The sequence below is a fragment of the Rhinatrema bivittatum genome, chromosome 6 (genome assembly GCF_901001135.1).
Source record: "Rhinatrema bivittatum chromosome 6, aRhiBiv1.1, whole genome shotgun sequence".
Taxonomy (NCBI): Eukaryota; Metazoa; Chordata; class Amphibia; order Gymnophiona; family Rhinatrematidae; genus Rhinatrema; species Rhinatrema bivittatum.
Genome location: NC_042620.1, coordinates 247,753,995 through 247,780,534, shown reverse-complemented (window position 1 = coordinate 247,780,534; position 26,540 = coordinate 247,753,995). Strand labels below are relative to the sequence as shown.

The 26,540-nt window shown below is 44.0% G+C and overlaps 1 protein-coding gene across 1 annotated transcript in view; it reads left to right on the top strand.

Annotated features, from left to right (window-relative positions):
- The window catches only part of COL6A1 (collagen type VI alpha 1 chain), a 162,537-nt gene that overhangs the window by 129,422 nt on the left and 6,575 nt on the right, over nucleotides 1-26,540 (top strand). The window contains exons 26-30 of the mRNA XM_029606739.1: nucleotides 5,618-5,683; nucleotides 6,528-6,563; nucleotides 9,334-9,370; nucleotides 9,735-9,743; nucleotides 14,639-14,772. Coding sequence (XP_029462599.1) covers nucleotides 5,618-5,683; nucleotides 6,528-6,563; nucleotides 9,334-9,370; nucleotides 9,735-9,743; nucleotides 14,639-14,772 — 282 coding nt within the window. The remainder of the gene's footprint in view (nucleotides 1-5,617; nucleotides 5,684-6,527; nucleotides 6,564-9,333; nucleotides 9,371-9,734; nucleotides 9,744-14,638; nucleotides 14,773-26,540) is intronic.

The window sequence follows — 26,540 nt, the reverse complement described above, 5'->3', positions numbered from 1 at the left end:
TTTGTTCCATTAAACCATGTCTTTCTATATGTTCTGTGATTTTGATCTTTAGAATAGTTTCCACTATTTTTCCTGGCACTGAAGTCAGGCTCACTGGTCTATAGTTTCCCAGATCGCCCCTGGAGCCCTTTTTAAATATTGGGGTTACATTGGCCACCCTCCAAGACAAGACTGGACAAGAATCAAGAGCACAGGAGCTGGAATGCCAGGCAGCATGCACTGCAAGGCAGGAGACTCATTGCTGAGGCTCTGGTGGGATGTCTGAGCAACCCTTATATAGCAAGGTCTGAGTGACATTATCAAGGGGCACCATGAGGACATTCCCGCCGCGGGCTCTTTAAGAGAGAGAGCTGCACACACTCGCCATAGGACATTTCAGGACAGGAGGAGCACAGTAGAGTTTGGGGCCATGCTTGACAGCGTTAAGGAGAGGGCAGTGTCCCACCCGCGGGAGAGTGTTGATGGCGCCCTGTGCTGTTCTCGGTGGCATTGGAGTGAGTATAGCAGCGCACGGAGCCATCCCGCGAGCTGTGTTCCTAACAGAACCCCCCTCCAAAGCCCCCCCTCCAGTCTTTTGGCTTGGGTTTCTCAGGGAATCTTCTGTGGATTTCAGATATGATTGGGGGGGGGGGGGGGCTTGCAGATTGGTGACCGCTCCAAAGAATTCTCCTCGGGTCCTTAGTTTTTCCAGGAGATAAAATATTGCAACTGGTTGCAGAATCTAAAATCTCCTGGACCTTGAATTTGAGTTCCTCTTCCATAATAATTTTGGTAGTCTGGAAAGGTGGTTTGTCTGGCCAAGAGAGAATTGTAAGTTTCAACAGTGAGATGTGGAAATCGTTGTGAATCCGTAAAGATGCTGGTAATTTGAGCTTTTAAGCTAAAAGACCCAGTTGTCACTCAATGGGAAATGGACCCACAAATCGCTGTGCAAACGTTAAGGATGGCATCTTCAAGCATAAGTTTTTAGTGCTAAGCCAGATCAGATTTCCTGGATAAAGTTGAGGTGTCTGCCTGTTTCTTTAAAATGCTCTGCTGCTTGATCTAAGAGGTGGTGTGTCCTCTGCCACAGCTCCTGGAGTTCTCGTCCAAACAGGTTAGCTGCCAGGCAAGGGACAGAGATAGGAACAGGTATCTGTGTATGGGGATAGAACCCAAATACTATGCAGAAAGGTCCTTGAGTTTCCCAGCTTATTCGGACAGCGATGTGCAAAGTGCCCAGATGCTATACATTATAGGCACAGGTGGAGATTATGGCATCTTTGCTTCTCCTCTGCAGATAGCCAGAATTGGTCAACCTGCATGGCCTCTTCTGGTGAGTTGGAATCCTTAGCTCAGTGTGTGGTAGCAGTCAAAAAAAGAATGCTAGGAATTATTTGGAAAGGAATATCTTTTTGTCATCTACAAATTTGATCACCTTACTTGTTATTTGCTCTTTCAAATCATATATTAAACATATTAAAAAGCACGGATCCCAGTGCAGATCCTTGGGGCATGCCACTAGTTACTTTCCTAACAGGTAGTAGATTTAAACCAAATTAGAGAGAGTAATTTTTGACTCAACGCACAGTTAAGCTGTGGAATTTGTTGCCAGAGGATGTGGTCACAGCAACAAATATAGCAGGGTTTAAAAAGGGTTTGAACAAATTCCTGGAGGAAAAGTCCAAAACAGTTATTAATTAGATGTCTCCAGGAAACCCAGTACTTATTTATTTATAAGATTTGTATACCGCACACATACAGATAGCTCAAGGCGGATCATGGGTGAAATATACACAAATAAAAACGAGCTGGGAGTGAGCAACAAGAAACTGGATACTTTTTGTGATGGGCCACTGTTGAGACAGGATGCTGGGTTCAAAGAACCTTAATCTGACCAGGCATAGCAATTTTTATGTTCTTATTTCCCCCTCCCTATGAACTCTTCCCCCTTCACAACCTCCATGAACTCTCCCATCACTCACCCTCATATTCTCTCCATTCCTCACTCATCCCATAATTCTTACCTCCCCAAGAATCGCCCCCCTCATTCACCTCCATGCTATCATCCCCACTTAGCCCCCATGAACTCTATGCATTCACAACCTCTCAAGAACTCTCCCCAACATTCACCCCATGCTCTCTTTCCGCCAAAAAATTGCATTCTAAAAATAAACATAAAGGCGCAATATCAGGTTAACTAACCAGTCATTTGTTGCCATGTCATTGTCTCGAAAGCCAACGTACAACACGTCTGAAACTAAGACTGTCCATCCCACTGGCTTAAATCAGGAGATTGATTGGTATTAGTTGCTGTAATTTAGTTTATTACATTCACTTTTATTAACTTCTACATAGGCTTATGGGAGAATGACACGTGGCAACAAATGATTGGCTAGTTAAGCTGAAATGGCGTCTTTACATTTATTTTTAGAATGTAATTTTTTGGTGTCTTTCAACCCACTCTGCCAATTAGTTCCTCAGCAAGTTTCCATTGTCTAAGCTGCTACAATCAAATTAAGATAAGTGACTTGTGATTCACTTTGTTATATGTCATTCAATATCCTCAGTGTGGTCTTGTGTTTATGGACCTTTTCAGCATACATCTCCAGTGTTTTTAAGGCACACACATGGTTTCAGCATTTGAGTCTCACGAAATATATGGACTTCATTTTTTAATTGCAAAGTAAAAAAAAATTATAAAAAATTTGGACAGAGAAAGAATTTCCATTGCAGTGGGACCAATGATTAAACACAAGGGCTTGTAACTATCAGTTACACTTAGAGCTTGTGGCAATGTGACTAGCCTCTTTTAATGAGGGTCCCTTAATAACTACCAATTTTTAAATTATGGTGTGTGGTTGACAGTATTTAAGTTTCAGCTTATATTGTTGATATCAAAATTGTGGCATTATAATGCATAGAGGAGTTTTTGTTTTATATAAGTAAACACGTTTACCCTCTAAATGGAGGCATATCCTTGTGGTTAGAGCAGCAGGCTGAGGCCCGGGGAAGTCTGGGGTCAAATCCTGCTCCTGCTTCTTGTAATCTTAGGCAAATCACTTCAACTTTCATTACCTCAAATACAAACTTAGGGGGGCCATTTACTAAGCTGTGGTATTTTTTCCTGGAGGAGGAAAATTTAGCAGGGCTTCCAAAGATGGGGAAGAATGCCGTGGGTTAATAGCCTGCATACTTTGCATGCAATAGTGGCCTCCTCAGTCTGAGGCCACCATTTTGTTAAAGGACCACAGTGCCCTGAATTCCACCCCCCCCCCTCCTCCCCGTCCCAGTCTCCTCACTGCCCCTAGAAGCAGCCCCAGACAGAAGACATACACAGCTTAGGTCCCCTCCCCTCTCTTCTCAACACTGGCCTTCAGACCCCCTCCTCAGGTCACACCTTTGAAATCCAGAATGATCCCCTAGATTCCGGGCCCTGTCCTCTCTCTAACAAAATGGTAAGAGATGGCTGGTTTTCAGTTTATGCTCCTATCACAAGACCCATGGAGGGTTTCCATACTTTAGGGGATTTTTGGCCATTCTGGTCCTTTAACTTACGCCCCTGTGAGCATTGGGATCTGTTTTAGCATTGCTGAAGCTCCCAGGGAAAATTAGCTACAACTCCTGAGCTGTAGCTAATTTTCATTAAAATAATGTGGCTTGCGATTTTTCAGGCAAGCCATTACATTTTATTAACATGAAATTGCCTAGTAATGAGTTGCTTTATATGTATTTGCAAAGTATTTGCATGTAAAGCAGCACAGTATCATACTAGCATTATCGGGGCGAAAATCACGTGTGGTATTCAAAATACTGCATGTTATGGCTACCATAAGGCATTTACTGTGCGGTAAATGCCTAATGCTGGTTAGTAAATGACCCCCCTTAGATTGCAACTCCTCTGGGGACAGGAAAATACCTACTGAGCTACCAATGAAATGGCTTGAGCTAAATCTAAAATAAATAAATAAAATGTGTGGAGTTAATTTTCAAAGGCGTTATGTGCATAAAATTAGCATTTATGTGATTACGTATCGTGTACTCACATACATCAAAAGTACATACGTATTTTTGGTTTCACATGCACATTTTCCTTGGGGCAGAGCCAAGAGGGGAATGCAAGTAAATTGTTTTTTTTTAATATGAGATTTATGCAATTATAAGGGTTGATTTTCAAAGCAGTGCGCGACTGTCCATGTGTGCGTAGTTCCCGGCACATGCACATGGACGCGCCAATTTTATAACATGTGCACGTTATACAATTGGATGGCTGCGCATGTGCAGGCAAGTGCGCGCAGGGGAGGCGAATTTTTGAGTAATACACGCAGCAACGCAATTGGGCCTACCCCAGTTCCCTCTCAGTCCGCTTCAATTAAGGAGCGGACTGGGAGGGAACCCTACCCCCCTGCCTAACCTTCCTTCCCTTTCCCCTTTCCCCTCTCCACCCTGACCCCTAATCCTTACCTAGCTACCCCACAATTTTTTTATTTTACCATTTACTGCTCCTCCCGAGCAGAAGTAGTTTCTGTGCGCCAGCCGGCTGCCGGGGCACGCTTCCCCAGGGCAGCGGCTAATGGCCACTGTCCCAGCTGGCCCCCAGCCTGCCCCTTTTTCAGGGCCCAGCACTTGTGCACATACCAGGGTTTGCATGCATGGCCGGGCCCGTTTTAAAATGCTCGCAGCATGTGTAACGCCCAGCCACGCACGTAAACCCCGGTTTTTGTGTGTGCGGGCTTTTGAAAATCAGGGCTATATTTGGCAATTTATTTGCTCAATTTTACACCTGCTAATTGATATCAGACTCGTCTGTTGTCTGCAGTTCTTGGGTGGAAGGTCTGGGTGAACTGGTGGGATTTAAGGGTGAAGTACCAGGAGGGTCTCAATGAACTGCAGTCGGACTGGGTGAACTGGTGGAGGTATTGGCAAACTGGTGGTTTCAAGGTCATGTGCATTTTTTAAAAATATACTTCCACGTATAAATCAGGGTTTTAAGTGAGCAAGTCATTTTGTTTCTCCTGTAAAATATAAATGCATGTCTACAAATTTGAGTAAGTACATGCTTTCAATGCATTGCAGGTATTCGCACATAACCAAGCACACGCATGTACGTTGAGGGATAGGCATGCATGTGTTTTATAATCTGCCTGTCCCTGATACGCACATATATGGAGCTGTGCAGAGCTCTTTGAACGTTCTTCCCGATTGTTGCACCCAGTGCTAGCAGCTCCTGTTAGGCTGTTTACAGAGTTTAAATATGTGACATTTTGAGATACAAATGTGGTTTGAGAACCTGTCGATGAGAAGAAAAGAAAGCTTTTTGTGGCATAGCTTAAAATTCCTTAATCCAAATTGTTTTTCCCTTCCCTAGTATCTGTAACACTTCCTCTGAACAAACTGTGCAACCCAGCGCAAATATAGCCACGGTTTCTGCTACTTTCTAGGCTGAACTATCCTTCCTAATTCTATCCGCTCTGTCCTTAATCCTACCTACTCTCAGCCTCCCTGAATAGTCCCAGGCTCCCCCAGACTGGTCTCATTTGCTCCAGACTGCAATTGATTTGCATGTGAAAACGCATTCCGAATTTGTTGTGCTTTTGGAAAGCTGGTCTGAGCGTATTGTTTGGTTTTTCTCTTCTAGAACCTCACTCCTGGTGCAAGAGGAGCCAAGGGGGCCAAGGGCTACAGAGGCAATGAGGGCCCTCCGGTGAGTAGACATCAAGTTTCAGCTCAAAGTCCAAAACAGCGTCACAGGGCTACCAAGTCCAATAGGAGTCAGAATCTTTGTGACTTGGAATCTTTGCATGCCCCCCCCCCCCCCCCCCCCCCCCCCCCCCCCCCCCGAATGTACACTTTTTTTTTTTTTAAACTGGAAGAAACAATTTTGTTTGCATACATGCTCATTTCATGGCCACCAGATTAGTTTTACTAAATAAGAATATTCTGGATCTAATCAGTCAAGCAAACCTCACTGCTGAGTTGCATTAGCAATGTAGCCCCATCTCCGGGTGAGGACTTAACACCGATAGGGGCCAGGAAAGAAAGTTACAGTTCCTGGGGTCTGAATCCGCTCGCACTAGCTCTCTCACAAGTCTCTTCGCCCCAGGGACCTGGGTTCTTTATTTATTTGACTTTTTTTTTTATATATACCGACGTTCGTTTGCACATCACATCGGTTTACATATCAACAGATGAAATATGAACGGAAATTACTGGTGAGGGGAAGGAATTCCCATTCGAGACCCTGAGTGGCAGGGGTGACTTTGTAACTCTTGTACCTGGGAGGGCCGTTAATACCTTCCCTTGCCCTGTGACTGCTGTAGGTGCCAGTAATATAAAGGAGACTCTGATGGAGAATCCAAAAGTAAGCTTTACTGAAGAAAACTCGGCTGAGTGAATGGCAAGGTGCAAAAGAATTCTTGTCACCACAGCTGGGCTTTATGGTTACCAGTCCTTTATCTGTGCAATTAAGGAGTTTAAAAGCAATAGGCAATCTAGGAATGTTTTGCTGATTTGTCTTTTAATTTTCTCTCAATATTTCTGTTTGCTAGGGACCCCCTGGACCAGCAGGAACTGGAGGACCTGATGTGAGTAAAGCAGCATCCTTTCAGCTCCAAGCTGAGCATTATCATTATTATATATATATATATATATAATATTATATTTATATTCCTTTATTCCGTAGGATATGCTCATAGGGCCTGATTTTAAAAAGCATTTACTCGAGTAAAAACCAGGTTCACTGGAGTAAATTCACTTTACTTGAGTAAGTGGGTTTTTGAAAATTGCTACAATATATGCCATTGACTTGTCTATAGGATTTACTCACATAAGTGCACTTTACCTGAGTAAATGGCTTTTGAAAATTGCTACAATAGTAGCTACATTTACTCATGTAACTCCTTTTGAAAATTACCCCCATAGTGTTTTACTATACTTGGAACAGAAAAAAAATGTAATAAATTAACAAATATGACCAAAATCGAATGCATGTGCAAACAAATTAAAAACACAAACAATAAATCAGATGTAATATTTTAACATTCCATACATCTAAAGCACCAAGAATAACAATGAAACTGAACAATTAGACCCAGCAGATCTTACAAACTATTGCCAAAAATCATCATTGCCATTTCTAGCAAAATTAATTTAAGGGGCAGTATTAAACAGCTTCAGGAAATCTTAGACAAAAACAACTTGCTGGATCAAAATCATTTTGGTTTCCATTAGGCACATAGTATAGAAATGCTATTGTCATCAAGTCTGGATATATTCAGATAAGGTTTTGATGTAGGCACTGAATACAGACTGGTATGTTTAGATATTATGGTGGCTTTGATACAATAAACCATCAAATACTTTTCTCTCCTGACTAATTTAGATAGATTAGCTATTGTATTAAAATGGTTTTCATCTTATTTGATGAATCATGCTCTACAGGTAAAGGACAGACCTGAAATATCTGCCTGGTATCCAGTAAAGACGGGTGTGCCCCAGGGCTCAGCACTATCAGAAACCTTGTTTAACATCTTACCTGTGCCTGGTCTGTAGCCTACTTGCAAACTTGGGAGTGGATTACAGATTATGTGATGATTACATTCACTTTTTTTGTGCCAGTAGTGACTACTTTGAGGATGCCTTATTTCTGGTCTCAAGATATTTACCTGAAATAAAATAATGGCATGAAATATACAGTAGGTGAAACTGAACTAATGGTCCTGAGTAGATTTGCCTCCAAGGAGATCCCTTCCTCATTCCTATATCACAGGAATTTGAGTCATGCTCAAATCTGACCTGTCGTTATGCGTGCAAAGTAAAAACAGTGTGAGACGCTGATTTTATAAGCTGCGTCTAATGCGGAGATTAAAACTACATTTAAACCCTGACTTTCGTAATCTTTTAGACATGCTAGTTATATCAGGGCTTGATAATTGTAACTCAGCCTATATAGGGCTGCCGGCAATCTTATTAAAGACATTACTAGTGGTATAGAATGCAATCATGAGTGTGTTAATGGGAGTCAGGCTCAGGAATCATATGCCAGTTTTGCAATTGCAGTAGTGAATTAGATTTAAGATCATGACATTAATTCACAAAACCTTAAGTAATGACATCACGATATGTGTGAGTACAATGCTGGACATTTTTCGACCTCCCAAGAGTGTTAAGGTCTTCAGGACATAATCTATGTACCTTCCCCATGATAAGTGCACCCGGCAAAGACACATGCAGGAACCTTTGCTGTGGTAGGACTGAAACTCTGGAATTCTTTCTCAGAGGATCTGAGGGCAAAAGGTAAAGACTTTGTTCTTCCCGTAGGCATTTGGAATAGAAGAGTTTTAAACCTCTGAATTAGTAGGTATTTAGTTTTTGACTCTGGAGTAAATATGGCTACTGCAATTTACAGATATTGTGCAGAGTTAATGGAGAAAGACAGTCATGAGACGGTGCATTTATTGCATTATATGTTGTCATTAAGTATGATGATTTGTAATATGAGGACCTATGCTGCCTAGGACTATGGATTGTATGGTATAAATATTTTTTAAATAAATAAATCATTTAAATCTTGAATGAGGATATATATATAAGATACAGAATAAACTACTCACTGCAATTCAAAAAGCAGTTTGGAAAAAACATGCTTTCAAATGTCTCCTAAAACTTAGATACATAGAAATAAAAGTTAAATAAAAAGAAAACAAAACAAACAAACAAAAAAATATATATAGAATATAAAGTGCTACATTTTTATTGGAGTAACTTAATATATTTCTTGACTAATTTTCGAGAGCTAATACTCTTCTTCAGATTAGAATTCAAATGAGAAAAAGTTATTTACCAGAAAATATAGTATGATTGCAATCAGTGAATCATAAAAGCATTCCAATGATAGCAAGAAGAGATAGGCCTGCGAGGAAAGGGTGAGGGCAGCCGAACTATTTTTATCAAAAACTTAGATAATCATCTAGAAACCTAAGTTTGCTGGGCTAATAAAAAGGCCCTTTTTCATGTCACTGGCAGACAGACTTCTTTTTTTATATGGAAAAGGGCATTGTTTGTTGACATCAGTCACCTAACCAGGCAACATAATGGTAAAATTTCCGCCAAGATAGATCTAAATTACCTAGTGCTTATGGATTAATGTTAGTTACTGTTGTTGCTAGTTCCTGGAAGCTAGTGCAATTCTTCCTATATTTTATTCCTTAGCTGCAGTGTTAACACTGGTAATGCAGATGTATGGCAGCAGAGAAGATCATGAGGGGGTTAATAGTATGGGTTAGAAGCAGAAGAGACCTAAACAGATCATCCACATCATGCAAATCTTCATTGTCTCTCTTTCCTTTTTTTCAGGAGTGTGAAATCTTAGATATCATCATGAGAATGTGCTGTAAGTACCTTCTCTTGCATAGCATCATTACACTATGCTGCAACTCATTAGAGCAGTGTGGCGGTGGCTGACTTGGTGTAACTGAGAGGAGGGTCTTCAGCCATCATCTCCTAATGCTAATGGATGGAATTACAGCAGGACTGGGCAGTTCCCTGCAAGAAATCTACTTCTGTTCTTTTGTTTGGACATGGTGGGAGGGAGGAAGGGTTGGTAACAGGGTATGATCTAGTACAAACATTTCTCCCAGTTTTTTCATTATGTGTTTGCTCTAAACACTGTTTCATTGGGGTAGTCAGAACAGTTGTACTGTTAATTGAAAACTTGATATCTAGAAAATAACTTTATATTTCTTCTTTTATTCTAGCTTGCTGTGGTGAGTATAAGTTTACTAATACATAACTGTTTTATAATGGTTTAAAATGTTTTCCTTCTGAATGAAGTTACTATAAGATTTGCCCAAGTATGACTGCCTTATGATTTCTAGTCCATATCTGAAATCATCATCATCTTTGTGTATTTATATCTCACTTTTCCAACCAAGGAGTTCAAAGTGGGTTACAGATACAAGCATTCTATATAGTACAGCACAGTAGAATTACATAGGCTAGAGCTATACGAGCCATAAATAAATAGAGGTTACAAATATGCAATGAATTACAGATATACAATAGTTCCAGCTGGCTAGAACAGTAGGGGTTGGTTGAGTACAATACAGATGCTAGTACTGAACATATATTGGTTAGAATTGGGTACAATACAGATACTATATAGAATTTAGCATAACATAGTGCTTTGGTTATATAACAAGTACAAAAGGGCTCCATTCAGTTATATTAGGGTTAGATACGAGGTTTCTTTGTGGCTTAGGGGGTAAATAATTTGGTGGTTATTACTGAGGTAGAGGCGTTATGTACAAAGTTTAGCAGGGTTCATGTTCCTAGTTGGTATCAAAGACTGACTCAAAAAGCCAGGAAGGTAGATATTTAAAGATATCCAGCTAAGTGAGTTAGCCAGATAAAACGTATCATCAGCATGGTTGAGCCAATGAATATACCCAGACAAATTTAAAGATAGCCGGATAAGTTTTATCTGGCTAACTTTAAACTTGCTAAACAGAGGATCTAACTTATCTGTCAAACTTAGTACCTGATTCACTAAGGGTTTTTCCCATAGACACAAAATGGGAGAAATGTCTGAATGAATCTGGTCCTTAGCCAGAGAAGTCCTAATATCGGCACTTATCCAGCTAAATTATCTGGATAAGTAACACCTCTCCTTTATGCCCACATCCTGTCCACCACTTAACTGGATAACTACTTAGCCAGCTAATTACTTACAGCTCGATCCAGTATCGTCCGCTCGAGGATTGCCCGTCTGTAACGTGCTCGTAGCGCACAATTCGGGCGCGCAAGGCAGTTCGGCGATACAGTGTCCAGTTTCACGCGTCCGTATCGCTTCTGAAAACAGACGCATAACCCTTTCCGCACCCGGCATGTAAATGAACGAAAAAGCTGTATAATGAAGGAATTAGCTATTCCCCTGCGATACTGTAACGGGCGCTGATATTATCTCCTCCGTAACCCGCTGTTCTGCCGCAGCCTTAACCTGCTAGTTTACCGCCTCCCCCTAGTAGGAGTTAGTGTAGTGTAGTGTAGGGTAAAAACATTGCTTACCCGCCCTGGTCCCGTCCGGTCTCCTGCAGCCCCGTCCGGACCGGACGGGGCTGCAGGAGACCGGACGGGACCAGGGCAAAAAAAAACAAACGAAAAAGTAGCAAGGCTCGGGCCTGCTATGGTAAGTGTAAAAAGTGTAAAAAACAAAAAACCTGTGTGTTATATAAAAAAATAAAACAATTTTAAATACCTGTCGGAGGGCCGTGGGTCCAGGCGGCCGGTGGGCGGCGGGCAGCCATCAGCGGCATCCGGTAGTCCCTTCTCCCTTCCTCCCTCCCTCCCCTGCCTGGATGAGCGCCAAAATCGCACGGGCGGGTCGGCAGCGGGGGGGGGGGGGGGGGGGGGGGGGGGCGGCAGCAGGGTCCGGGGGCGGCGGGTAGGCAGCAGCGGGGTCCGGGGGGTCCGGGGCAGCGGCAGCGGGGGGGGGGGGGGGCGGCAGCGGGGGGGCGGCAGCAGGATCCGGGAGCGGCGGGTAGGCAGCAGCGGGGTCCGGGGGTGGCAGCGAGATCCGGGGAGCCAGCAGCGGCAGCATGTTCGATCGCGCAGGCAGGTAGGTGGCAAAGTAAAGATGGCCGCCTGCACGGGAAAATCGTGCAATTGGCCGCTGAAGACGTGACGTCACGACGTTTGGCGTCATGGGGTGTGACGTCACGTCTTCAGCGGCCAATTGCACGATTTTCCCGTGCAGGCGGCCATCTTTACTTTGCCACCTACCTGCCTGCGCGATCGAACATGCTGCCGCTGCTGGCTCCCCGGATCTCGCTGCCACCCCCGGACCCCGCTGCTGCCTACCCGCCGCTCCCGGATCCTGCTGCCGCCCCCCCGCTGCGGCCCCCCCCCCCCCGCTGCCGCTGCCCCGGACCCCCCGGACCCCGCTGCTGCCTACCCCCCGCTCCCGGATCCCGCTGCCGCCCCCCCCCCCCCCCCCGCTGCCAACCCGCCCGTGCGATTTTGGCGCTCATCCAGGCAGGGGAGGGAGGGAGGAAGGGAGAAGGGACTACCGGATGCCGCTGATGGCTGCCCGCCGCCCACCGGCCGCCTGGACCCACGGCCCTCCGACAGGTATTTAAAATTGTTTTATTTTTTTATATAACACACAGGTTTTTTGTTTTTTACACTTTTTAAACTTTTTTACACTTCCTGGTGCCTGTCATTTCAAATGTCATTTGAAATGACAGGTACCAGCGCACCCAGGTTACTGTATAGGCGCTGTTACAGCGCCTATACAGTAAAATGGGTTGCGCGGGCATAACCCTTCCCTAACGCTTCACAGCCGCGGCATGCATTTGCATGCGATTAGAGGAGAGTATCGGGGAGTTAGTGAAGAGAACTGTGCGTGCGGGGAGGAAGGGTGCGCCTGACACTACCTCACTGTTTTTACCGCGGCCTTACTGGATCGAGCCGTTAGCCAGTTAAGTGGCGGCTGCCGAATAGGACCATATATTCAGCCACTGCCTCTCAGCTGGATAAGTCCCTAGTTTTCCATTTAAGTAGCTCTGAATATCGGTCTCTAGGTTTTCACTAGTATTCTGAAGAATAGTAAGTCTGGGGCAAGTCTGATGTGGGGAGATAGCGAGTTCCATAGGATTGGTAGCAATCCTGTGATCATCTTCTTTATGTTGATGAGGCACGTTCTTCTGGGGGTAGCACTACTTGGATAAAATAAAGATTTTGGCACTTATATGGCTACATTTTAGCTGGCTAATAAGTTAGAGATTGGAATTTATCTGTATAAGTTAGAGGCTTTCTGGGGATGTAACTGGAAGGACTTGAGTTAGCTGATTAAGGGGGTCATTCATCAAATCGTGTTAGGGCGTTATCACAGGCATTAGGTCCCTAACACCCACAATAACACCATAACACATGCAATAACACATCGTCAGATGAGTATGCAAATTTTAAGGGAAGAGTTTGGGCGGAGTTTATGAAAATATTTAACATTGAATGCGGTAATGCCGGAAATAACTACACCTTTATTCATGGCATTATGCCTGAAACGGGATTTGCAATAAATATCACAAAATCCCGTTTGGGGGAGGGGGGAGAGAGAGAAAGAGAGAGCCTCTGGGGAGGCACACATATTAGTCAACTTTTTATACCACTGTAAGAGGGGCAACTAGTAACTCAGGGTGAGGTTTTGATGGTGGCCTAGGTTTTGGGGGGCAGTTTTATATGCACAGTCAGAGGTTCAAACAGCACAGTACACATCAGTGAACATTTGATGTGATTTGGAGGGATGAAAGGTACACAAAGATGAGATTTGTACAATGTACTCTCGACCTAGCTTAATACACTCTTTACCTTGCTGCTATCAAACTAAGTCAAGATTACAATGTACAAATCTGCTCTTCTTTTACGTTTCATCACTCCAAATCACATAAAATCTTCACTGATGTCTACCCTGATGTTCGTACCTCTGACTGTGCATGTAAAACTGCCCCCCAAAACCTAGGCCACCACCAAAACCTCGCCCCGAGTTACAAGTTGCCCCTCTTACAGCAGTATAAGTAGTTTACTTATATGAGAGCTTTATAAAGAGTTTCTCTCTCTCCTATGTGGTCCTTGCAAAATGAGGAATCTAGCTCTAAGTTAGCAGTGCAGTTGCACTATTGAATATACTTCCATAGTTAGCTGGATACATTTATTTGGCTAACTATACTATTTGGAGAGTGACTGAATATGACCTCTAAGATTCTCCATTTTCCTGTGTAACTACTTCTTGCACCTGTTTAGTGGAGCACACTGTTGCAAAGTAGCCAACTTTCTGGCACTTACTGAATTTTCTGCCTAAGGCTGGGAATGCATTGGAAAAAGAGATAGTCACCATACCTTCCACATTATACCTTCTACATTTTCTTGTTTTTTTTCCAGGGGTAAGGTTTTTGAGTGCTTGCTTGGAATTACAGCTTGCTTTGACTTTGCTTCCTGTCCTGAGGCTTATTTGTGGCACATAATGTCTCCTTTTTGCTATGTGTGCTTGCAGCCTGGTTCTGTACTTTAGCTAATTTAGAGTGCTTACTTATTTCTATGATTGTGGACAGCATCAAGTCTATGTGCATTTGCAGCTTCAGTGACATGCCTTTGTCATGAATTCAATCACCAGTCACCAGTCTATCCTAGGGCTAGTCCTCTTTAGTGGTTCAAAATCACAGTATTCAGCCAACTCTTACAGCTGCCTATTGAAAGCTACCACCAGTTCCCCTCGAGCTGAGATCATTGGTGGAACTTTGCATTCTCATAAATTGCATTGCACTTGGGGATAAAGTATTCCTCATATTTTCCAAGACCTTTTCATACCTGCTTTGTCCCCAGCTTGGAAGACAAATCACTTGAATCAGGGGAGAAATCTACACAGTTATAATTGAATTTTTAATGTATGTATATAGTTTCTCCTTCAGAGCTCCAGTGACACTAATAGCGGAGACAAAATACATGAGTAGTTTTGTAGCTAATTTTCCAAGAGAATCTACATGGATAGTTTCTAAGAAAATTTGCTAAAAATACATAGGTACAAAAGTACCTGTGTGCGTTATTGCTAGACAACTTAATCAAAATAACCCTTTATATTTGTATCTCTGTTCCGCTTTGGCTGCAGAATGCATCTGTGGTCCTATTGATGTACTCTTCGTAGTGGACAGTTCAGAAAGTATTGGTCTTGCAAACTTCCAGATGGCGAAAGATTTCATCATTAAAGTCATTGACAGACTGAGCAAAGATGAACATGTTAAGGTGAGTTGTACAGGAGAAACATTCATGTGTACAATTCATTATACAGTGGATCAAAGGATATAAACCGGTTGGAGTTGATCCAGAGGATGGCTACTAAAATAAGTGATCTTCCTTCTAAAGCATATAGGAATAGACTTAAAGATCTAAACCATAAAGGAAAGGCAAGATGGGGAAATATGAAAGGTTTGCATCCACACGAGGTGAGCTTCTTTCTACATAAAGGTGGATGAGGGTGAAAGGAGTAGACTCAGGACTAATCTTAAGAAATATTTCTTTACAGAAAGAGTAGTGGATGCATGGAATGGCTCCCAGTGAAGCTGGTGGAGACTAAACAGTATCTGAATTCAAGAAAGCATGGTATAAATACAAGCATTCCTGGGAATTCTCTGGATTTGGCCCAGAAACTCTGGAACTCTGAAGGAATTGTTGGGTCTGTGGGCCAACTCTGAAGAAATTGTTGGGTCTGTGGGCCAACACCCAAAAACTCCAGATATCCCTTCTCCTTCCTACCCATGTGGCTCCAGAAGAAAAAGATGCTGGAGCCATATGGGCAGGAAAGAAGAAGAATATTGGCCCACACAGAGAAGAGGGCAGCTTCAGTCCCTGTGACCAAAAACAGGGCTGCCACAGATATCATTCTGCAGTGGCCCGAGAAGAGGAGGCCCAGAGGTGAAGGGAAGGCCGAGGCCATGATAAAATGTGTGAGTGAGAGAGAATGTCTGTCTGTGTGTGTGTTTGTCTATGAGAATGAAAGAGCATGTGAGAGTGAGTTGAGAGACTGTATATGAGAGTCAGCATGTGACAATGACAGCCTGTATGTGTGTGTGAGAGAGAGACAGCATATGATAGTAAGAGCCTGTGTGTGTGTAACAGTGAGAAATCATATGTGTCTTTATGAGAGAGAGAGAGAGAGACACACACACACACACACACAACACAGTATGTGAGAGCCTGTGTATGTGAGTGAAAGCATGAGAGCCAGGCATGTGCATTAGTTTAAAACAAATTTGAAAACCACAATGAGCAAATCACAGAATGAATTGAGAGGGTGTCCTGAACTAAATAAATTCTATTCATTTCATTCATTTTGAATGATTTCTATAAGCCATTATAGTCAATGGATGCATAGAAATCACTAAGAGAGCAACAGGTGTACTTTTAGGAATTGATACAGAGTATAGAGCAGGCATGAATAGGATGGAAATGTTGTCAGCAAAGCAATTTTCCAATCTGACCAATTGCGCACCGGGAATAGCCACCAAAATGATAAAGGGGATGGAACAGCTCCCCTATGAGGAAAGGCTGAAAAGGTTAGGGCTGTTCAGCTTGTAGAAGAGATGGCTGAGGGGGGATATGATAGAGGTCTTTAAGATCATGAGAGGTCTTGAACGAGTAGATGTGAATCGGTTATTTACACTTTCGAATAATAGAAGGACTAGGGGGCATTCCATGAAGTTAGCAAGTAGCACATTTAAGACTAATCGGAGAAAATTCTTTTTCACTCAACGCACAATAAAGCTCTGGAATTTGTTGCCAGAGGATGTGGTTAGTGCAGTTAGTGTAGCTGGGTTCAAAAAAGGTTTGGATACGTTCTTGGAGGAGAAGTCCATTAACGGCTATTAATCAAATTTACTTAGGGAATAGCCACTGCTATTAATTGTATCAGTAGCATGGGATCTTCTTAGTGTTTGGGTAATTGCCAGGTTCTTGTGGCCTGGTTTGGCCTCTGTAGGAAACAGGATGCTGGGCTTGATGGACCCTTGGTCTGACCCAGCATGGCAATTTCTTATGTTCTTATGGGTACAGTGATGCTGATCTTGAAGACTGAGCATTTCTGTGCATTTCTTCTGAAGGCATTGTCCATGAAGAAAAGAACTCTTTGAACTCTTGAAGTTCTAGGTCAACTTTTCCAAATAACTTTTTTGCTGCTTCCCCTTTTGTGTTTGTTACTGTGCCGATCACACAATATAGGAAAGCAGTGAGGCAGCAGCACTGCATCAGAAGAGCACTGTGTCACAGAGACCAGACTTCTGTTGCCTGCTATTCTTTTACCTTTGTGGTGAGTGGACGCCTACTGGGGAGTTGCTTGCAGAGCTGATACTGTTTTTGGGTCTGCCTGGGCAGTGGGCAATGTGGGCAATGGACTGTGAACAAGGTGAACACTAAGGCAGAGCCATTAGCGTAGCACTGACACAGTCATTAGGCATTATGATACCACTACAAAATATTAAACATTTGATCCTCATACCTCCAGTGACAGAATCATTCATATCAGGGATATGGGAAGGCAGAGCAGTTAAACAAAATGTTTCCAAAATTGGCCAGGATGGCAGTGCCAGCAAGAACCAAAAAAGTAGTCCTGCACCTAAGTTGAAGCGGGATTTCTTCAGGACTAATAAGGCGGCAAAAACAAGCTGTATCCAAAAGAAACTAGCATATGGAGATGAGCATGTGTCACTGTAGAGTGCAGTTGACACTGGGCATATTTCAATCTATTCTGTTTTTGAAAGGAGGGGAAGGGTGTCAGATGGCTAAGGGAGAGGGGAGAAGCATGCAGAGGGTCCAGAATGGACCTCCATGAATGATATACTTTCTTATCTCTCCCTGACTGTACACTGATGGAATCTGACAGATGCAGGGGAAGGCAGAAGCTCTAGCAGGGATGGAGCAACAGGGTGTACAGAAACATGACGGTAGAAAAAGACAGTATATCCCATCCAGTGTGCCCATCCGTCCAATTAATTTAACATTATAATTCTCATAACTTCCTTAGAAAAGCCCTGTATTTATCCCATGCTTTCTTGAAATCAAATACTGTTTTGTCTCCATCACTTCTACTAGGAAGCTGTTCCACACATCCACCACCCTCTCTGGAAAGAAATATTTCCTAAGATAACGCTTGAGTCTACCCCTTTCAACCTCATCGCATGACCCCTTGTCATAGAACCTCCTTTCCATTGAAAAAGGCTCACCACCTGTGAATGGGAACCTTTGAGATATTTGAATGTCTCTATCATATCTCCCCTGTCTCACCTTTCCTCTAGGGTAGACATGTTTAGGTCTTTAAGTCTATCCCCATATGACCATTATATAGCCACCCTCTGGACCGACTCCATCCTGTTTATATCCTTTGAAGGTGCAGTCTCCAGGATTGTACACAGTATTCCAAATGAGATCTCACCAAGGACCTATACAGGAGCAATATTACCTCCCTTTTTCTGCTGACCACTCCTCTCCTTATGCAGCCAAGCTTTCCAGCTTTTATCGTTGCTTTATCCACTTGTTTGGCCATCTTAAGATCATCAGATACTATTAACCCCAGGTCCCACCTTTTCTTTGTGGTTAGATGAATTTCACCTCCAATACTGTACCTTTCCCTTGGGTTTTTGAAACCTAAATGCATTACTCTCCATTTTTCAGCATTAAATTTTAACTGCCAGACCTTAGACCATTCCTTGAGCTTCACTAGATCCCTCCTCATGTATTCCACTCCTTCCTGGCTGTCCACCCTTTGCAGGTGGGCTTTGCTGCACACTCAGTCAATAGATGAGTCCCATACCTCTGTAAAGAACTTGCTGTTGCATGCCAAGCTGCCATAATGTTGCTAGTGCCCTCTTGGAGCCTTGGCGTGTTCTTCCCACACTTGTTCTCATCTTGGCTTGTAATACTCTGGATTTGTCCTGAGAACATACATTTGAAAAAAGTTTTAAAAAGACACAGCTTTCATTACCAGAGCACAGATCCTGTTCTATGGTTCTTCCTTTCTTCCAATAATCTCAGCCTGGTTCTCCCACCCTGTTGTATGGTTGATTACCCTGGGGTGGTTTATCAAAAAAAAAAAAATCTTCATTCAGAGGAAGACCCACTGGCACAAGACAAAAGGTTAAAGTAGTAAAAGGGAACTCATGCAAAACCCACTAAATCAGGAAGCGCAACAGCCAGAGTTCAGGTACAGGATATTTGAAATTTTTTTATTGTCCAAAAAGCCCTCATTATGAAGGACAAAATATTGGCACAAGACAAAAGATGCTCAAGAATAACCATTTTGATGTTCTGAATGTGATAGCACTTAGGCTTGTGCCAGAGATTTCATGCAAAATCAGGAAATGTCGTAAATGCTCCATACCCGTTGTATGGATAAGAATTTATATGTTGGCTTTGTAATTATGCAAGCTGTAGTGTTTGAGATTTATGTCTTTTTTTCATTCTATGTATATTGCATGCCAAATAGTTATCAAATAAAAAGTATTAAAAAAAAATCAGGAAATGGAACAGGCTGAAGGCAGCTAAATAATATGGGAAATGGTTTCTAAATAAAGCAGCCCTCACTACTTTCCAGGAAAACCACACCACAATCATTAGAGAAACTATTTGCATATACTAAATGTCCTTTACATTTGGAAAGCCCAATTCTACAAGAAAATCTACATTGCACCCTGCACTTTGTGGGTCTTTCTGCCCCTCAGCTTTGCTTCCATGCCCACACTTTACACCTTGGAGTTCTCTTTGTCACTGTCCCTTGCTGTTGTATCCCAAACCTAACACTTTGCCAGACTTGGGCGGGGGGGCCTGCTTTGCACCTCTCATGGTGCTTTGGAATCTTGAAGCCACTGTTTGTGCTGCTTGGCCCCTTTATCAGTGCTTATCTTGGAAGTTTATCTGCCACGTTTTCTGCTTTGTTCCCCCTTCATGCTGCCTTAGGATTCTAATGCCACTTTGGGTGCCAGTTTGCCAGTGCCACTTGAGATGTCATCGAGGGCTCATGTCACTCTTGCTGGTGCCCTCCTTTGGAGTCTTGGGGTGTTCTTCCCACTTTTTCTGCTTCTTTGCTCCTCTCATAGTGACTTGGTGAAATCCTGCCAATGTTGGTACCCCTTTCCTCCTTTATATTTATTTATTTAGCTAGCGCTTTTCTATACCAGCATTCAAGATTAGTATCACATCATGCTGGTTTACATTAAACAAGGGGGTGTAAAATAAATAACTAAACAGAACTGTAGCAAGTGTAATGAAAAAAACTCTGAAGTTACAATAAAACAGGATGCTAAAATTGGGTGGAGGAAAGTCTAAAGGAACTTAACGGTAAGAGCTATTATTTTCAGTATTATAAGAATGTCTGATTGTGGTTGTCGTTAATATACGATTCAAATAGGGTCTGGAAATGCTTGTTTGAATAACCACGTCTTAAGCCTTTTTCTGAATGTTCGAAGGCACGGTTCTTGATGAAGTTCCGGAGGAATGGAGTTCCATAGAGATGGTCCTGCTGTAGAGAAAGCTCGGTCTCTGAATGATATATGTTGAGAGGTTTTGGCATGGGGGACATGTAGTGAGTCTCTGTAAGCTTCTCTAGTAGGTCTGGAGGAGGTATGTTTTCTGAATGGGATTTGTAGGTTTAGTGGAGCTTGGTGATGGATGGCTTTAAATACTGTGGTAATGGCCTTATACATGATTCTCTAGTGGATTGGCAGCCAGTGTAGGTCTTTAAGGATGGGAGAAATGTGGTCTCTTCTCCTTGGGGTAGATTTTAAGAGGCGCGCGAACAGCCTACTTTTGCTTGCGCATCAGACTCAAGCAAAAGTACGCTGGATTTTAGTAGATACGCGCGGAGCCGCGCGTATCCACTAAAATCCGGGATCGGCGCGCGCAAGGCTATCGATTTTGTATAGCCTGCGCGCGCCGAGCCGCGCTGCCTCCCCCCGTTCCCTCCAAGGCCGCTCCGAAATCGGAGCGGCCTCGGAGGGAACTTTCCTTTGCCCTCCCCTCACCTTACCCTCCCTTCCCCTACCTAACCCACCCACCCGGCCCTGTCTACACCCCCCCCTTACCGTTGTCGGGGGATTTACGCCTCCCGGAGGGAGACGTAAATCCCCGCGCGCCAGCGGGCCTGCTGCGCGCCGGGCCGCGACCTGGGGGCGGGTACGGAGGGCGCGGCCACGCCCCCGGGCCGTAGCCACGCCCCGTACCCGCCCCCAAAACGCTGCCGACACGCCCCCGCAACGCCGCGCGCTCCGGCCCCGCCCCCCGACACGCCCCCCTCCGAGAACCCCGGGACGTACGCGAGTCCCGGGACTCTGCGCGCGCCGGGAGGCCTATGTAAAATAGGCTTCCCGGCGCGCAGGGCCCTGCTCGCCTAAATCCGCCCGGTTTTGGGCGGATTTAGGCGAGCAGGGCTCTGAAAATCTACCCCCTTGTGTTTGTCAGTATTCTGGCTGCCACATTCTGTACCATCTGAAGAGGTTTGGTGTGAGAAGAGGGGAGACCCAGTAAGCTAGAGTTACAGTAGTCTATCTTAGAGAAGATTATAGCTTGCAGAACCGTTCTGTAGTCTTGAAAGTGAAGGAGTGGTTTTATTCTTTTCAAGACATGTAGTTTATGGAAACAGTCTTTAGTTTGGTTGATGAAGGGCTTAAGGTTTAGCCGATTATCAATGATAACCCCTAAGTCTCTTGCTTGGGTGATGTGAAGGTTTGATGGAGTGTTCGAGGTGATGGTACTATTTTCCGGGGAGATGAGAAGGAGTTCCGTCTTAGAGGAATTTAGAATTAAGTTTAAGTTGGTGAGGAGGCCGTTAATTTCCTGAAGGCAGTTTTCCCAGAATTCAAGTGTTTTAGAAAAAGATTCTTTTAGGGGGATCTGGACATCGTCATCTGGACATTATAGAGTCATAGGCTATTCAAGCCACTTTTAGTGCCACTATCCAGGCTCCTCAGTCTTTCTAGGTACCATGGAGTTCTTTCCTCATTTTGTTGATTTTTTTTCCCCACAAATTTTAAGACAACTGATTTTAAAAAAACCCTATTCTGGAGCACACTATAGGCTGTAAATTACCTGTAATGCTTCTTCCATTGACTTTAATGGGAAACAACAATGAATCAAACAAAAAAACAAACATTTTTTTTTTCATTTTGAAACTAAAGAATGAACTAAGGTCCCCACAAAACAAATTTTGAAATGATGTTTTCCTGCTGCACTTACCTAATGAGAGCCTGTGTGTGAGAAAGACAGCTTGTGAGAGTTACAACCTGTGTGTGTGTGTGTGTGTATGTGTGTGTGAGAAAGAGAGAGAGAGATGCGGCATATGAGAGTGAAAGCCTATGTGTATTTGAAATAGAGAGACAGTATGTGAGAGCATGTGAACATGAGACCCTATGTGTGTGCATTAGAGATGTGAATCGTGTGATCGATCGTCTTAACGATCGATTTCGGTTGGGGGGGGAATCGGATCGTCGCAGTTTGGGTTTTGTAAATATCGTGTAAATCGTGTAAATCGAAAACCGGCACACTAAAACATCCCTAAAACCCACCCCGACCCTTTAAAATAAATACCCCACCCTCCCGAACTCCCCCAAAATGCCTTAAATTACCTGGGGTCCAGAGCGGGGGTCCCGGTGTGATCTTTTACTCTCGGGCCTGCGGTGCGTTGTAGAAATGGCACCGGCGCTACCTTTGCCCTGTCATATGACAGGGCAAAGGTAGCGCCGGCACGATATTTTAAATCGGCACGATATTTTAAATCGTCAAAAAACGATTCACATCCCTAGTGTGCATATGTATGCATGTGAGAATGAGAGTCTTTGTGTAAGTGAGAGAAAGGCAGCATGAAAAAGTGAGATCCTATGTGTGTGAGTGAGCATGTGAGAGAACCTGTGTGTGTGTGTGTGTGAGAATGAAAGTGTGTGAGAGTAGTTGAGAGCCTGTATATGAGAGAGAGACAGTATGTGAGAGTAAGTGCCTGTGTGCATGTTTGAGGGAGGAAGGGAGGAAGGGAAGAAGACAGGTGGAGAGAGCAGAAACAGAAAAAAAAGACCCTGTAAAAAGAATTAGAAAAAAATTGAGAAGGGGAATGTGTGGGGGAAAAAAAAAGGCTGGGACTAACTGATTAGAAAAATAAGATCAGACAATAAAGGTAAAAAATAAAATTAAATTTATTTGTAACTTTTAGTGATTGGCATACGCTATCTTTGGGAATGTGAATTATATATTTATATTTTATTTCTTCAGTATCCCACTGTTCAGTCTGGATTCATATAGGGAAAAATAACCCTTGCTGTGGTTACATGATGTTAGGTTCCATATTAGGAGCTACCACCCAGGAAAAAGATCTAGGCATCATAGAGGATAATACTTTGAAATCATTAGCTCAGTGTGCTACAGCAGTCAAAAAAGCAAACAGAATGTTAGGAATGATTAAGAAGGAAATGGTGAATAAAATGGAAAATGTCATAATGCCTCTGTATCATTCCATGGTGAGACCACCTTGAATACTGTGTACAATTCTGGTCGCCGCATCTCAAAAAAGATATAGTTGCAGTGGAGAAGGTACAGAGAAGGGCGACCAAAATGATAAAGGGGATGGAACAGCTCCCCTATGAGGAAAGCCTGAAGAGGTTAGGGCTGTTCAGCTTGGAGAAGAGACGGCTGAGGGGGGAATGATAGAGGTGTTTAAAATCATGAGAGGTCTTGAACGAGTAGATGTGAATCGGTTAGTTACACTTTCAGATAATAGAAGGATTAGGGGGCACTCCATGAAGTTAGCAAGTAACACATTTAAAACTAATTGGAGAATTTATTTTTTCATTCAACGCACAATTAAGCTCTGGAATTTGTTGCCAGAGGGTGTGGTTAGTGCAGTTAGTGTAGCTGGGTTTTAAAAAAGTTTGGATAAGTTCTTGGAGGAGAAGTCCATTAAGTGCTATTAATCAAGTTGAGTTAGGGCCTCTGCTATTACTGGCATCAATAGCATAGGATCTGCTTAGTGTTTGGGTACTTGCCAGGTTCTTGTGGCCTGTTTTGGCCTCTGTTGGAAACAGGATGCTGCGCTTGATGGACCCTTGGTCTGACCCAGCATGGCAATTTCTTATGTTCTTATGATTCTTTGGATTTCCATTTTATTCTTGTCTGCATTTTTCTGTTTCTAATATGTAGTCCCTTATTCTGTATTCGCTAAGGGTCTGTCTATGTTTAGCATGTGTATCTGAGATGCAGTATTTCTGCTAGCATATAGTTTCTCTGAAGGGATTTGTAGCAGTCTGGCTTGTTCTGTTTCCAAGTAGGTGGTGTATTAATGCTCTATGGCATGATATAATATTTGTAATGATATCTGTGACAGTTACCCTGTTTTCCCCCTTTTTGAGGGTACAGGATCAAGCTAGATGCCTGGTCCAACTTAAATCCCACAGAGGGAGAGAGCTCTGTGGGTGGGACCCTTTGGGGGCAGGGGAGAGTTCAGAGGGCAAGACCAGCTGGGACGGGATAAGATTGTAAGCCCAGCTGGGTTCAGGAGGCCCCATTTCTCCAGGAGAGGCAGCTCCTGTAAATCTATTCTGACCAAACCCAAGGTAGTGGGAAGTGTATTGCTAAGGTAGGCAGTCGTTCTTATTGTTGAAGAACTGTTACTGTGAATAAAGTGAAAGCGCATTTGAAAGGGCTGGAGTAAGTGTAGTTTTCTGTTCCAGCCAAGGTTATTTGCTCGGTCACCCTCACATATGGTGACAGGTCGGGGATTTTTTTTGAAACCTTGGCACAGAAAAAACCCAAGTCTCCAAGGGAAGACTGTGAATGATAGTTTATGTGGCCTGCCAAGAGGTTGGAGGCAAAGCGCTGCTCATGGAGTGGGCAGCCGAAGTTTGTATGGTTCAGGGAACATACAGGAAAGAGGAAAGGTTTGTCTAAGCCTTGCCTAAGAAAAGGGTCTGGGACAGAAGAACAGTGCTGATAGGGTTTCAGAGCACTGAAAGTAAAAGCTTGCAGGTTCATAGATGAGCACAGAAGAAAAAAACCCTGAAAACTGCCTTTAAACCAGAGAGTGGTCTATATGGCCTTGGAGGCAGGTTAGGTGTTTTTCCTTTACTGACTAAAGAGAAGAGCTCCGCCTGAGGTTAGGACTGCAACATAGTGTGGTTAGTGTGCCAGTAAGACAGGGATTTTTAAACTTTTTTTTTCCTATAAAGAGAGGGAAAAAAAACGGTTGCACACCGTGGCTGGAACAGGGTGTGGCCCTGGAAAAAGCTGCCAGAGTTGGCTGTGAGTGCTGTGTGTGGGGACAGGGTGTGTCCCTCCAGAAGAAAGCAAGTTACTCTACAGCAAGGAGTGCAGCTGCCAGAAACCTGGTCCGTATCCAGTGGGTGTACTGCAGTGCAGGTGAAAGAAGAGAGAGCAGCCAGAGGGCTGCAAAGGAGTGCAGTGCTATGTACTTCTGCATAGTGGGAGTTCTCCACTCTCAAGAGCCAGGTGAGAGGGAAAACCCGAGAACGTGGCAGATGGAAAAGGCCAACCAGGCTAGTGACGCCAGCAAAGCCTCTCCCAGATGCCATAGAGGCCCAGAGAGAGTAATGGCTACAGACGGTAATGGAAATAGTGGCGTTGGCTGCAGACGTGGGCCAAGAGCTAGGCGAGATGTGGCAGTCCGCTCTTGGGGAACCTGTGGGTGGTGGTATAGTTGGAGATACTGGCAGGAGCCAAGAAACAGGTGCCATGGGGAGGGGCTGCAGAGACCCCTGAGAGAGGTGCCCCAGAGAGCCCAGAGGGATTACAGCAACTGAGTGAGTCACCTGACTGTGGCTCAACACTTCAGAAAGACTCCACTCTAGAGAGAGGGCTGAAGTCAGCGAAGGGGCTAAAGCCAATCCTGACTGGCAAGAGCCCATGGGGGAAACTCCTGGAAAGGGCAACTCAGATTGTACAGAAGAGGGCAGTACCAAGGAGTCTGAGAGAGGCGCTGCCAAGGGGCCAGCTGAGGAGGCCGCAGAGGCCATGGAATCCCCAGTGAGAGAGGCTACTTGCAAGCCAGGGAATGTAGTGACCCCAGCGAGAGGGGATACAGAGAAGGCAACGAGAGCCGTGGTGGAGTCGCCAGAGGGCGCTGATCATGATGGTGCAGAGGTGGCACAAGTCACCGCAGAGATGAGGGAAGAGTACTCAGGAGGCCCTCTCATGTCTCCAGGAGAGGCAGCTCCTGTAAATCTAGTCTAACCAAACCCAAGGCAGTGGGGGAAGTGTACTGCAAAGGTAGGCAGTCATTCTTATTGTTGAAGAACTGTTACTGTGAATAAAGAGAGAGCGCATTTGAAAGGGCCAGAGTCTGTGTGGTTTTCTGCTCCAGCCAAGAAGATTTTCTCAGTCACCCTCACACTGCCGTTTCATAGATAAAGTTATTGCTGATTGAGTCCTGAGATGAGCTGCTGGTGTGGTATGGCAAGGTTCTATATGGTTTTTTTTTTTGCAGGGTTTTGTGCTACTTCACAAAGGGTTTGGCAGTGGAGGGTGTTCAGCTTCCTGTTACTGAGATGAACGTGTATGTGGAAGAGCAGGAGAATTGAATGAGGGTGCATGCGGTGTAAAAAAAACTGGAGATGAATGAGAGGAGTAAGAGTGAGTGTGTGTTGTGAGACAGAGCGTGCACGTATGTGAAGGAGAGTATGAGTGAGCATGTAAATGTGTTAGTGTGTATGTGAGAGAGTTTATGTGCATGCTACTACTGGTTTGCACCAGCATGGTCCCCCCCCCCCACCCCCATGCTGCCGCTGGTGTGTGCGGTCACAGCCCCCTCCCCCAAGTCTGCAACAATCTCAGGGTGACTGGAAATCAAAGGTTCCCAGGTCTGACTACAGCGGATCTGTGAGAGAGGGGTGGGAATTGTAAGGACTATATAAATAGGATGGATGGGCAGGCTAGATAGGCCATATTAGGGGTGTGAATTGGGCTTTGGACGATTGAAATAAAAGTAGATTTTACTGATCAAAAATATAAGCAGTAAAGTGTTAAAAATC